We start from the raw sequence: 14,427 nt of genomic DNA, 5'->3' as shown, positions 1-14,427 counted from the left end.
GGGTGAAGAACTTTGCTTCAGGATGAGAACAGAAATTGTGTTCCAGCGGCGCGACGGCAGCGGGAGGCCCCATTAGCTAAAGTGGTGCTTCAGGTTAAGAACAGTTTCAGGTTAAATACAGACCTCCGGAACAAATTAAGTACTTAACCTGAGGTACCACTGTAGTGGACGCAGGTGGCGCTGTGGGTTAAACCACAGAGCCTAGGACTTGCCAATCAGAAGGTCGGCGGTTCGAATCCCCACAACGGGGTGAGCTCCCGTTGCTTGGTCCCTGCTCCTGCCAACCTAGCAGTTCAAAAGCATGTCAAAGTACAAGTAGATAAATAGTTACCACTCTGGCGGGAAGGTAAAAGGCATTTCCGTGTGCTGCTCTGGTTCGCCAGAAGCGGCTTAGTCATGCTGGCCACATGACCCGGAAGCTGTACGCCAGCTCCCTTGGCCAGTAAAGCAAGTTGAGTGCCGCAACCCCAGAGTCGGTCACGACTGGACCTAGTGGTCAGGGGTCCCTTTACCTTTGCCACTGTAGTACACAGCCACACAAGAGGTACTCATAGAATCATAGAGTTGGAAGAGACCACAAGGGCCATCGAGTCCAACCCCCTGCCAAGCAGGAAACACCATCAGAGCATTCCTGACATATGGTTGTCAAGCCTCTGCTTAAAGACCTCCAAAAAAGGAGACTCCACCACACTCCTTGGCAGCAAATTCCACAGTTGAACACCTCTTACTGTCAGGAAGTTCTTCCTAATGTTTAGGTGGAATCTTCTTTCTTGTAGTTTGGATCCATTGCTCCGTGTCCGCTTCTCTGGAGCAGCAGAAAACAACCTTTCTCCCTCCTCTATGTGACATCCTTTTATATATTTGAACATGGCTATCATATCACCCCTTAACCTCCTCTCCTCCAGGCTAAACATGCCCAGCTCCCTCATAAGGCATCGTTTCCAGACCTTCGTTTACTGTACCTCACAAGCCCTCAGCTGGAAGTGTAACAGCCAGAACTGGTGAGATCTAGGAGAACAGATCTGGATACAGCACTCTTTACCCTATATTCATATTATCCTTGGTATAAAAGGACTGTAAGTCCCCAAGACCTGACTGCTTCCAGCTGGGCGATTCTAGCTTGCTCAGCAGGTTACATGATGCTGGAATTTTCTGTCAAGAACACCAAGGTCTGGTTTGCACGTAACACCAAGCCAAACTATGCCTTAGCATGAACATACAAGTGTGCTGATGCATATTCATGTTAGGGTGTGAAACCTAAGACGCTGGCAAGTTAGCAATGTCATGTAACTTTAAGTAGTCAAGCTCGTTAAGTTGTTAAGTTGCTCAGTATATAAAGAGTGTTTGTTTTCTCTGCGTTGTGTGGGGCGTGAAGCAAAAATGTCTGAAAGCTCCGGAGGTGTTTCTGTTATCTTTCTGCAATAAACCTGTCTTTGGAAAGACAGGCTTCCCCGTGTCATTATTTCTTTGCTGCTGAGACTTTGAAGCTTGTACTGCAACAAGAATCTCTGCACTGGACTTAATTAATGCTCTGCAAAGAGAGCCGTTGCTGATGGCGCAGTGGAAGCGTTTACTGGACCAGTACACAAACTCTCTTAATTCAGTGGTACCTCAGGTTAAGAACTTAATTTGTTCTGGAGGTCCGTTCTTAACCTGAAACTGTTCTTAACCTGAAGCACCACTAATGGGGCCTCCCGCTGCCGCCGGAGCACGATTTCTGTTCTCATTCTGAAGCAAAGTTCTTAACCCGAGGTACTATTTCTGGATTAGCGGATTCTGTAACCTGAAGCGTCTGTAACCTGAAGCGTCTGTAACCCGAGGTACCACTGTATAGAAAAGCTCATGGTTTGTTTTGATTCAGAACAAAACAAACTACAATCCTGGGTTTACGTACAACGATAAGCCAAATCATAGTTTAAATCCTGGTAGCACAGCAGGAATGTGGGAAGAGCAAAACACAAACAATTTTCTAAATATGCACCAGCAAGCTTGCTTGTTCAGGTTGAGCATTACTTGTGAACCGAGCCAAAGTCCATTGTTTAACCAAGATTGACGACTGCATCACACTCTCTGAACAAGACAGATTATTTTAGCTAGTCTAGGTTGCAATTGGTAAAATTAACCTGGTCTGTGAGGAGGTACATGTTTGTTTTCACTGTGGAAGTAACTGATTTAATTTAAAGATAATTCGGATAGTATCATGTGCACTCCATACGTACAAAAAGGCTCAAAAAGGAAACTGTAAATAAATTGTGAAGCATATATATATATATATATATATATATATATGCAGGTTTTGGTGTCTTCGGGTGTCTTCCCGTGTAAGAGTCGGGGTGTCTGTGCGACGTTTCGACGAGGTCTCACTCGTCATCTTCAGGCTGGTGCTTTCGGCTTCTTGTTACTGGAACTGTTCCAGTAACAAGAAGCCGAAAGCACCAGCCTGAAGATGACGAGTGAGACCTCGTCGAAACGTCGCACAGACACCCCGACTCTTACACGGGAAGACACCCGAAGACACCAAAACCTGCATTCCTGTACCCGTGAAAATCTACGAAAGCAAATATATATATATATATATATACACACACACACACACACACACACCCAAAAAAATGAGTATAGAAAGAATTCAATGACTGTGCAAATAGTTGACTTGATGCATTACATTACCTGAATCTGTAACTGCATTCAGAGACCATGATTTGCTCTGGAATGACTCCCCTCGGTGGCTTTTACACATAATACTTGCTTAACTGTTTTATTAAACCTGGAGCTGCTTCTATCCATTGAATGGTGTCTGGCTGTATTAGTTTTTATTTATTTGCTATTACATTTACACTCCACCCTTCCACCCAAAGGAGCCCAGGATAGCAGATAGTAGATTCTTCAAGGTAGATAATTCATGAAGATGGGAGTTCCTACTAAATTTGCAGAGCTCAGATTAGCATAATCCTAGCTAACTAGCCATGCTTAAATTATGCTGCCTGTGAAACTGTATGCACTGCAATGGCCAGTAGTCTATATGCTGTTCATCTAAAATCCACTGTACTGTTCTCAAAACAGCCACTTACCTAGTGAGCTTTTCCCCTTGGCCTTTTTCTTTTTTTGGCGACCAAGAGGAATTTCATCTGGAGTAAACAAAACAAAACAAAAACACCAAATAATCTGTTAGATATCTGAGACAAGGCACAATAATAGTCATACCCAGCATTTGTATAACATCATTTGGGGCATTCAAAGGGGTTCAGATGCATTATCTAGCTGTAAACCTTAAAGGTAAAGGTAAAGGGACCCCTGACCGTTAGGGCCAGTCGTGGCCGACTCTGGGGTTGCGGCGCTCATCTCACTTTATTGGCCAAGGGAGCAGGCATACAGCTTCCGGGTCATGTGGCCAGCATGACTAAGCCGCTTCTGGCGAACCAGAGCAGCGCACGGAAACGCCGTTTACCTTCCCACTGGAGCAATACCTATTTATCTACTTGCACTTTGATGTGCTTTCGAAATGCTAGGTGGGCAGGAGCAGGGACCGAGCAACGGGAGCTCACCCCGTCGTGGGGATTCAAACCGCTGACCTTCTGATCGGCAAGCCCTAGGCTCTGTGGTTTAACCCACAGCACCACCCGCGTCCCTGCTGTAAACCTTATAACCATCCTAAAGATCATTTGGGCTAGAACATCCTATCTGTTTTTCCATGTTCTACTCCAGGAGATTCTTTTCTTTAAAAAAACACAACCTGCAACCATTTTAATTACTCAACAGTTACTATCATTTCTGCAGCAGTATTAAATTACTGTCCCACTGAACTCAGCATTAACACTATAGCAACATCTGTGATTATTCCAGCACAGATTTCTGCGCCCTCCAACCAGATGTCAGAAGGCAAAAGTTTTTTTAAAAAAAAATCTAAGCAAAACCTATCCAACTTATAACCACAGAACATTTACACAATAAAGAGTTTTGTGCAAATAATCTAGCTGTTTAATAATAAATTAACTCACCTTGGTTTCCACTTCACAGCAAAGCAAGTTGTCAAAGAAGTTAGGAGGAAATATAAAAGAAAGAGTACTATTAACTTCAGATCAGATGGCAACCCAAAACTGTTTAAATTCTCCCACCTAACAGGTATGGCTCATAGCTATCAACGTTTCCCTTTTTTAAAGGGAATTCCCTTATTCCGAATAGGATTCCTTGCAAGAAAAGGGAAAAGTTGACAGCTATGGTATGGCTGTAACATTTACGGTAAATAGCAAGAAACTCATGGGCCTTTGGACTAGGGGGTTTTCTAGCTTTCCTTGAGAGTTTTTATTTTTAAGATCCAATTTCCCCAGCACTTAATCATTTAATCTTACCTTGGCACTGGGGGGAGAACCCGCGGTGGACACTGAAATAAAAACATAAATATATTTATATTAAAAACAGCTGCTCTCTTAACACATATCCAGCACAATGTAACCAATGAAGCAATATGTGATAGCTACAGCCAGGCCATCACACATTTACTGAGATGCAAGCATACATCATCGCTTTTAAAATCACTGCCTAGTAGTTTACTACTTACTGTTGTTTATTAATTTCAATCTTGTCTTTCTACCACAAGAAACAACAAGGCACTTTATAGAATCATCGATACAAAATACAGAAGAAGCCAAAACTAAATACATAAATGAGACAGCAGTTAAGACACAGTTTCCAAGCTGGAGCAAATGTTACAGTAAATTCACAGCCGTAAACAGATTTACTCCAAAACACATCTACCTGGTGGGTCTTAACCCCAAGTAAGAGTATCTAGGACATAAGTATCAATATACTAGAATACCCCACCTAGCCCCCTAAAATAATTTTCACTGCCTTTCTGTACTAGATGCCGTATCTAATCCAAATATGCACCATGTTTCGAAACGCAATACAAATTATTATTTTTTACCAGGTTATAATGGAAGTTCAGTATATTATCAGGTATACAGTATACCTGATAATCTCAGTGACACAGCTTAAGAATCAGATCTGTTATTACATTAACTGAAGCAAAGGAAAAACAAGGTTGTTTTTTTTAAAAAATCAGATAAGGTCTTTATCTCAATAAATAGCCTAAGAATAACAACTCAAAATAAAACTCACCACTTGCTTCTTCCCCATGTCATTTAAAGTGAGATTTCATGCAACAGACACAAAACAATCTCCTACACCAACAATGACCTGTGTTAATACTGTACTAAAAATATCCAACATCCAGGATTAGCTGGAAGTGAACCATTGCCCCACATGACTGAGGGCATGACAACGATTTCATTAAAGTTGTTTTGTTGGTGATGCCAAATAGCATCTTATTATTTCAAATTTAACAACTTGATCCCATCTCTCTAAAGCAACGTTCTGCAACGCTAATCTCAGCGTAATTTGTAGGAGTAAAAGTGGCAGAACTGGATTTAGGCCTCTTTTTTTTTTTTTTTTTTTTCTCCAAGGGCTCTTCAATTCTGACCTGAATTAACGGCATGTTAGTTTCCGTATTGAAAACCGAAAAACGTGACTCATCTGCACTGAATTTACCAGCGCAGATTTATTAGCAAGCACGTAGATCCTCAAATTACTCCAGCAGTGTAAGTGCAACTGAAACTAAAAGGGGCTTACAGTAAGACTATTGGCACGGCTACTAAATGGATTTATAACAGTGTGCAGTGCTCTTAACAGATAGAGGTGGGCATTAAGGTTTCAATTATTCGGTACACCTATTTGGATAGATTGATTTCCTTCTGAGTAAATATGCATAGGATTGGGCTGCAACTGACAAAAGGGGGGTGGAAACATAATATATGGTTGTTGCAAGATGTAGTAAGATAAACTGCAGGATAAATGAGGGTGAAGAAGAGGTGCTTTGAAAATGCGGACAAATTTCCCTCGGCTGTCACTATGATTTTAAGTACAGTGGCTGTGCAAACAGAAAAAGTGTGTATCACTCGGGCATTACTCTTAATTTTCCAAGAGGTCAAAAGGTATGGGACACTGGCGAGAATCTGGACTCGGAGTGGAGACACAAGTTCAGATCACTTACTCAGCTGTGAAGCTCACTGGGTCACCTTAGGCCAGTGTTTCCCAACCTTTTTTGGGCAAAGGCACACTTGTTTGATGAAAAAAATCTCGAGGCACACCACCATTACAGCCCCGTGACGTCAGCGCGCAGCGTTGCGCCGGAGGGACGCACGAAAGTGTAAGTTTCAATTTTTTTCCCTCCCCTCCTGTGTAAAGGGGAATGCACTCTGCTAAGTAAAGGCACTTGCCACAGCAGCATCAACGTCACAGCACCCACCGGCACCCAAGAGAGAAGGGGTCTCAGCAGCCCTTTTGCCAGGAAGAGGAGCAAGAACGAGAGGAGGAGGAGGAAGAGGAAGAGAGTCCCCCCCCAAAAAACATTCTCCTTTTGATCTTCCTTATTTGCAATTCCTCATTGCAAAACAGCGGTTGATATACAGCTGATTTTTTTGTTATTACAGTCCCCACCCCCTCACCTAGAAAAACACCACCTGTCAATTTATTATTATTATTATTATTATTATTATTATTATTATTATTATTATTATTATTATTCCCCGCCACTCTGGGAGGCTGAAGCCCTTTAAGGCTTCCTTCTGTCCACTCTCTGTGAATTACCTGCCCGACTCGCCCGCCTCCCTCCCACGGAGGTAGGCTGGTGTGCCATGGGAGGGAGGCGGGCGAGTCGGGCGGCAAGCACACGCGGGGTGGCGAGCGAGCTCCCTCCCACATCCCATCGCCGCTCGCTTCGGCCGGCCTACTGGGCTGTCGCAGGCGGAAGGCCTGCGCATGCGCGAGGTTTTTGTGCCTTCCTCCAGTAGGCCGGCCGAAGCGAGCGGTGATGGGATGTGGGAGCTCGCTCGCCGCCCCGCGTGTGCTCGCCGCCGCCGCCCCGCCTCTCGCCGCCCGCCTCGCCCGCCTCCCTCCCACGGAACACAAGGCAACGTTCCGCGGCACACTAGTGTGCTGCGGAACACCGGTTGGGAAACACTGCCTTAGGCCAGCCACGATCTCTCAGCCTAACCTATTTTACAGGGTTTTTTGGAGGGTAAAAACTGGATAAAACATGCTGATCACCTCAAACCCCCTTTGGAGGAAAAGGTAAGATATATATATATACAGTGGTGCCTCGCAAGACGAAAAGAATCCGTTCTGTGATTCTCTTCGTCTAGCGGTTTTTTCATCTTGCGAAGCAAGCCCATTGAAGGATTAGTGGATTAGCGCTATTAGCGGCTTATCTGCTGATCAGATCAGCTGATAAGCGGCTTAGAAAAAGGGGGGGAGGAAAAAAACCAGCAGGAACTCGCAAGACATTGTCGTCTTGCGAAGCAAGCCCATAGGAAATTCGTTTTGCGAAGCACCTCCAAAACAGAAAACTCTTTCGTCTAGCGAGTTTTCCGTCTTGCGAGGCATTCGTCTTGCGGGGCACCACTGTATACGCAACCTGTCTGTTAGACTTATAAACCACTTCACAACCAGAAATGACCAAAGCGGTGTCCAAAGGAATAAATAAAACAAAGCCGTTCTAGAGTAGCATCATTGGCCCACTTATGACCATGAAGTCTGGGGAGAAAAACGGAAGGGGAGAATTGTCCCTCAAAAAATAAAACCACAAAACCGACATTAAAGACACTTGTCAAGGAAGCCGACATTAAAGACACTTGTCAAGAAGCATGCTATCCCAAGGGGCTTCTCTGAGTGAGTCTTCATAGAATCTGGTTTAAACAGCAGATTAGGGATACGATACACAGTGGTACCTCGGGTTAAGTACTTAATTCATTCCGGAGGTCCGTTCTTAACCTGAAACTGTTCTTAACCTGAAGTACCACTTTAGCTAATGGGGCCTCCTGCTGCCACCGCGCCACCGGAGCACGATTTCTGTTCTCATTCTGAAGCAAAGTTCTTAACCTGAAGCACTATTTCTGGGTTAGCAGAGTCTGTAACCTGAAGCGTATGTGACCTGAAGCGTATGTAACCCGAGGTACCACTGTACTAAGGTTACCAGACATCCCCGTTTCCCAGGAACAGTCCCCGGATTTACAAATCAGTCCCCACTGAGTTGAAAAGTGTCCCTGGATTCACTGAAAAACATCTGGTAACCTTACGATATACAGTGGTACCTCTGGATACAAACGGGATCTGTTTCGGAGCCCCATTCGCATCCAGAAGCGAACGCAACCCGCATCTGCACGTGTCGCAATTTGCCGCTTCTGCGCATGACATCATTTTGACCATCTGCACATGCAGCGAAACCCAGAAGTAACACAATCCGTTACTTTTGGGTCACCACAGCACACAACCCAAAAATACTTATCCCGAAGCTACTTCAACCCGAGGTATGACTGTACATGCATATCATATACAGTGGTACCTGTGGTTACGAACCTAATTCGTTCCGGAGGTCCGTTCTTACCCTGAAACTGTTTTTAACATGAAGTGCCATTAGCGAAAGCGTGACTCTCACTGCATGCGCGTCTCTGGCACGCAATTCCCACTCGCATCCCGGGGCAAAGTTTGCAAACAGGAGGAACTACTTCCAGGTTAGCGCAGCTCGTAACCCGACGCAGGCGCAACCAGAAGCGTTCGTATCTAGAGATATCCTTGTATGCACACACGTATGCATTGCAGGGGATTGGTCTAGATGACCGCCAAGGTACCTTTCCAACTCTACAATTCTGATTCTATGAACCGCAGCATCAAATGAGGACTTGCACACATGGGTACCTCTGGATGCGAACGGGATCTGTTCCGCAGCCCCGTTCACATCCTGAGTAGAGCGTAACCCGCAACTGCCCGTGCGCGGGTCACGATTCGCCGCTTCCGCACATGTATGTGATGTCCTTTTGACCGTCTGCGCATGCGTGAGCAGCGAAACCCGGAAGCAACGTGCTCTGTTACTTCCGGGTCACCGCAGAGCCCAAACCAAAAATACTTATCCTGAAGCGTATTTATCCTGAGGTATGACTGTACTTCCAGATTAGCACAGCTCATAACCTGACGCGGGCGCAACCAGAAGCGTTCGTATCAAGAGGTATCACCGTATGCACACACGTATGCATTGCAGGGGGTTGGTCTAGATGACCGCCAAGGTCCCTTTGCATTTCTACAATTCTGATTCTATGAACCGCAGCATCAAATACACGCACGGGTGTATTGTATTAACATATTGGCACGCAGAGACACCTGCTGCCTCGCAGCGACAGCACACCCTCCAAGGAACTTTTATATCACATTCAGACGTCCACACGGCAAGATGACACGAGCCCAGTCTCAACCTGCAGGTTCCCCATTCCCAAAATAAAAATAACTATTATTCATGAAATAATAAAAAATAATAAAAACTATTATTCCACTGGGTCGGGGGGGGGGTGGGCTTGGACGACACAACCGGAGCAACTGTCCCCGGGGAACCAATGCAAAACACCACAAGGAAGAACGGATCGATCCCAAAACCGCTACAACGGAGCGCTGTCAAGAGACTAGTCCTCAAGGAACCGGTTTCGGATTGTAAAGTGATTTAGATTGTGTCCTCCTGAGGAAAAGGCTATGCTTCAGGCAGAGCAAGCCAGCCCTTCATCCTCCTGTAGGGAGAAGCGGGATTTCTCCCTCCTCCTCGCCCGCTTTCCCAGGGAGAGGGAAGGGAGCAGCTTCCCCGCCATTCGCTCCAGATTCGGGGCTCAAGCGAGAAGCGCGAAAAGGCTGAGGCAAAGCGAGAGGCCCTCAGGGCGGGCTTCGCGGGCCCGTCCGTCTCCCTCACCGGGCGGGAGGAGGTCTCCATGGCGCGCCGGGCGGGCGGGCGGGCGGCGTCTGCACAGCGACAGGCCCTGAGGGCCGCGCCCGGTCGCCTAGGCGCTGGGCCGGAGACGCCGAGGGAAGAGGCGGGATGGCGGAGGCGGAGGAGGAGGAGGGAGCCGTTTCCGGGCGGAGAAGAGGGAGGCGAGACGGAGCTCCGCCCGCCGCGGCCCCAAACGCCCCCCCCCCCCAGGGGACGTGGCTCTGCTTTTTTCGCCTCGCCGAAGCAGCCTTCGCCTTTGCCTGCCTCTCCAGGCGTCGTGTCAGAGGAAACAGATATATACATACCCTCCAAATTTTGTCCCATGGAAAAGAAGGACGTCCTATTCCATCCTCATCCTATCCATTCCAAAGCGCCCGCCTTTCCCTACCTCGCCAGGCAGAGGGAAATTTTTATAAACATCCCCTAACATTTTTAGAAGACATCTGAAGGCAGCCCTGTTTAGGGAAGCTTTTAATGTTTAATAGGTTATTGTATTTTAGTGTTTTGTTGGAAGCTGCCCAGAGTGGCTGGAGAAACTCAGCCAGATGGGCGGGGTATAATTAATAAAATTATTATTATTATTATTATTATTATTATTATTATTATTATTATTATTATCATCATCATCATCATCATTATTATTATTATCATTATTACACCCATTCCAAAGCATCTGCCTTTCCCTGCCTCTCCAGGTGTTCTATCAGAGGGAAAATTATATACATACCTGCCAACCTTTCTCCCATGGAAATAGAGACATCCCATTTATTATTATTATTATTATTATTATTATTATTATTATTATTATTATCATCATCATCATCATCATTATCATTATTACACCCATTCCAAAGCATCTGCCTTTCCCTGCCTCTCCAGACGTCCTATCAGAGGGGAAATTATGTACATACCCGCCAACATTTCTCCCATGGAAAGAGGGACATCCTATTCCATTATTATTATTATTATTATTATTATACCCCACCCATCTGACTAGGTTGCCCCAGACACTCTGGCCAGCTTCCCACATATATAAAAAAATCATAAAACATTTTTTTAAAAAAACAAAAAAACTTCCCTATACAGGGCTGCCTCCAGATGTCTACTGCAGGTTGTATAGTTACTGGTACTTATCTACTTGGCTCTAGGGTCACAAAACTCCATAGCCTCCAACGTTTCTCCCATGAAAATAGGGACATTCTAAGGAAAAACAGGATCAAATCAGAAACCGGGACAGCTTCTGTAAATCCAGGACAGTCCCTGGAAAACAGGGACACTTGGAGGTCTGAAATAAAATAAACTTTGGTGGGACTTGAAAGATGCAGTACTGTAGCATTTAGTTCAACCCTGAATTCCCATCTCTCACAACCACTGGCGCCTGCAGACTGGGATGATGGGAACCAGTGGTGTGCAGTCAACGGACTAGATTATTCCCCTAAATGTTCCTGGTAAATTAGAGTATTAAAAGTGTTAAAGCCTGGAACCACCTTCCCAAAGCTGAGGATGCTTCTTCCCAGGTTTGGGAGACACAATGCTCTCGTACACAATGCTCCCCCCCCATCGCATTCCCATGGACAACATGTTATAGTTGTCTAACCTGAAGGTTACAAAAGCTAGTCATAAAAAACACAGAACCATATCATACTGAGTGAGGCATTTTCGTGTGCCCCTGTGGTGGTGGCGTCCCAAAGGGCCACAACAAATGTGATAACTACCTCTACCTCTCTTTTAAATCAGACCCAGTGAAGGAGGTGAAGGTCCTGTGTGAGTGTCTGGAGGCGGTTGGAGGATGGATGGTGGCTAACAGATTGAGGTTGAATCCTGACAAGACAGAAGTACTGTTTTGGGGGGCCGGGCCGGTGTGGGCGATTCCCTGGTCCTGAATGGGGTAACTGTGCCCCTGAAGGACCAGGTGTGCAGCCTGGGAGTCATTTTGGACTCACAGCTGTCCATGGAGGCGCAGGTTAATTCTGTGTCCAGGGCGGCTGTCTACCAGCTCCACCTGGTACGCAGGCTGAGACCTTACTTGCCCGCAGACTGTCTCACCAGAGTGGTGCATGCTCTAGTTATCTCTTGCTTGGACTACTGCAATGCGCTCTACGTGGGGCTACCTTTGAAGGTGACCCAGAAACTGCAATTAATCCAGAAATTGGCGGCTAGACTGGTGACTGGAAGTGGCCGCCGGGACCACATAACACCGGTCCTGAGAGATCTGCTTTGGCTCCCAATACATTTCCAAGCACACTTCAAAGTGTTGGTGCTGAGCTTTAAAGCCCTAAACGGCCTCGGTCCTGTATAACTGAAGAAGCGTTTCCACCCCCATCGTTCAGACACTGAGATCCTCCTCCGAGGGTCTTCTGTTGGTTCCCTCAGTGCGGGAAGTGAAGTTACAGGGAACCAGACAGAGGGCCTTCTCGGTAGTGGCGCCCGCCCTGTGGAACACCCTCCCTTCAGATGTGAAGGAAATAAGCAGCTATCCTATCTTTAAAAGACATCTGAAGGCAGCCCTGTTCAGGGAAGTTTTTAATATTTAATGCTGTATTGTTTTTAACATTCGATTGGGAGCCGCCCAGAGTGGCTGGGGAAACTCAGCCAGTTGGATGGGGTATAAATAAATTATTAATTATTAATATTATTGCCGTATTTTTCGCCCTATAGGACATACTTTTTCCGCTCCAAAAATGAAGGGGAAATATGTGTGCGTCCTATGGGGTGAATGTAGGCTTCAGGAAGCTCTCCGCAAGCGGTGGGAGAGCTGCGCGAAGTCGCGCAGCTCTGCCACCGCTTGCAGAGAGCTGCCTGCACCTCTCCGCGCCTGGGGGGGAAATAATCCCCCCCCTTATTTCCCCACCAAAAAAATAGGTGCGTCCTATGGGCCAGCGCATCCTAGGGGACGAAAAATACGGTATATAATGTGAACCCCTATAAATCCTCGAGCGTGCTTCTAATAGAGAAGTTATGGTAACCTGTTGCTTTATTAAACGGATGATTTTGCAGGTTGCCGCCCCCCCTCCCCCGGGGTAGAAGTACAGCTAATATGTGAATTACAAAGATATAACTCATAGGCTAGAACGTAAGTTGATACATGGTGCAAATGGCTACACGTAACACAGGTTCTCAACATGCATACTAACATAATGTATCAGAAGTCAGAACTTTAACAAAGCGGTGAGAATCAGAACTGAATCGGCAAAAATTGCTAACGCTTATTGCACATGCGTATTAAACATGAAATGAGGTAATGGTTTGATTGGTGAAAATTGAAATGATTTGCTTGAAATATTATAAATACCACTGCCCGACCCTGGGGTGTGGTTGCAGTTTTGCGAAAAGATTCGACTGTAACCTATTGCTTTGCAATAAACAATGGACTCCTAACTCCTCTTGTCTCTGAGTTTTATTGACATAAACTCAGAAGATAAGCCATTTTTTGCTTACAACACCCCTACCATTAACAGTTTTGTCTTTTCCTGTATGCAGTGGTGTGTAACCTCTGGACAAATAAATCAGAATGATGCTCAATAAATATATGATATCATCCAACTTCCCTAGAAGCGTTGTACGAATAAAAAAACAGGTTACTTAGAAGCGACTTGAGAGTTGCCACCCCTCTGCCTATGCAGGGAAAGTCAACAGAAGCAGCCAAACTGCCAGGAAGAATGGTGAGGTTAAAAAATGGCAGACAAAGAGGAGAAGACTTTTGGGGTACCACAAATTTCTGCACCCTTCACTGCTCTCCTGGCATCTGTGGACCCAAGTTGCGACTGGATTTCATTTTGTAGCTGCTGATGAGTCAAAAAGCTGGTGAGTAGACTTGGTGTAGTGGTCTCCAAATTCTGAGTGAGAACAAATTTCCTGCATCCTCGTTATTTAAAAAATGGGGTCTGCCCATTGTGAGGGCCTAGGTAGTGCCACAGGGTTTGGCTGAGTGATGTGAGCTGCTTTGCTTCTCTCCTAGCCTGAAAGTGGGGAGGTGGAAAAAGATGTGTGACAGAATAGTGGCTCTTACCAGACCTCTTGGCTTCAACTATGAACTGCCTTCCTATTCTAGAAGGGGAAGAAACAAATATGGCAGGTCAAGCCAGGTGAGGTATGGCAGTCTTCTCAGGGATGCTCTTGACTTCAGTCTTGTGGGTCCAGGCTGCAAGAAAACCATAGCCCAAGTCCCCTTGGCCCAGCCAGCTCAAACGATGTACTGTATTTTTCGGTCTATAGGACGCAATTTTTCCCCCTCCAAAAATTAGGGGGAAATGTGTTTGCGTCCTATGGAGCGAATGCAGGCTCCTTGGCTACAGTGATAGCAACTTGAAGCCTCCGAAGCGCAGAGAGAGCGCTCCCTCCGTGCTCTGGAGGCTACGCGTTGCTTTCGCTAAAGCCTGGATTTAAAAGCTTAGGGATTTTAGCGAAAGCTTTGAAAAAACTTAACATGGAGGCCAAATGGCCAAAATACTGGGAAATTTTAGAACAGGAAGGTGACAAATTGAAATTGCAGAGTTATGAGAAGCTTAAAGAGAAGGTGCGAGACTGGTTACATTATTTTAAAATAAGAGAGGTTTAAAATTTGGATTAAAAAATTGGTTTCCAGGTGGAAAAATCAAAATTAGAAACAGAACTGTTAGAACCCA

The 14,427-nt window shown here is 45.7% G+C and overlaps 1 protein-coding gene across 9 annotated transcripts in view; it reads right to left on the bottom strand.

The window, feature by feature from the left end:
• TMEM237 (transmembrane protein 237) overlaps positions 1-10,591 on the bottom strand; it is a 30,764-nt gene extending 20,173 nt beyond the window's left edge. For 4 of the 9 annotated variants that reach the window (XR_014214736.1, XR_014214737.1, XM_082204254.1 and 1 more), the window contains exons 1-4: positions 10,530-10,585; positions 4,350-4,381; positions 3,999-4,009; positions 3,072-3,128 (exon numbers count right to left, since the gene is read on the bottom strand). Coding sequence is in view for 7 of the 9 variants with exons in the window: in XM_082204254.1 (XP_082060380.1) it covers positions 3,072-3,128; positions 3,999-4,009; positions 4,350-4,381; positions 10,530-10,562 (133 nt within the window). In the remaining 2 variants the exon portion in view is untranslated. Of the gene's footprint in view, positions 1-3,071; positions 3,129-3,998; positions 4,010-4,349; positions 4,382-5,118; positions 5,157-9,784; positions 9,900-10,529 lie in introns of those variants that run through there. The other 5 variants (XM_082204255.1, XM_082204260.1, XM_082204256.1 and 2 more) reach the window with 4 other exon arrangements.
• Between the last annotated feature and the right edge of the window lie 3,836 nt (positions 10,592-14,427).

Source organism: Podarcis vaucheri, assembly GCF_965113315.1.
Source record: "Podarcis vaucheri genome assembly, chromosome: 1".
Classification (NCBI taxonomy): Eukaryota; Metazoa; Chordata; class Lepidosauria; order Squamata; family Lacertidae; genus Podarcis; species Podarcis vaucheri.
Note: the sequence above shows the minus strand (reverse complement) of the source record. Positions and strands in the feature narration are given on the sequence as shown.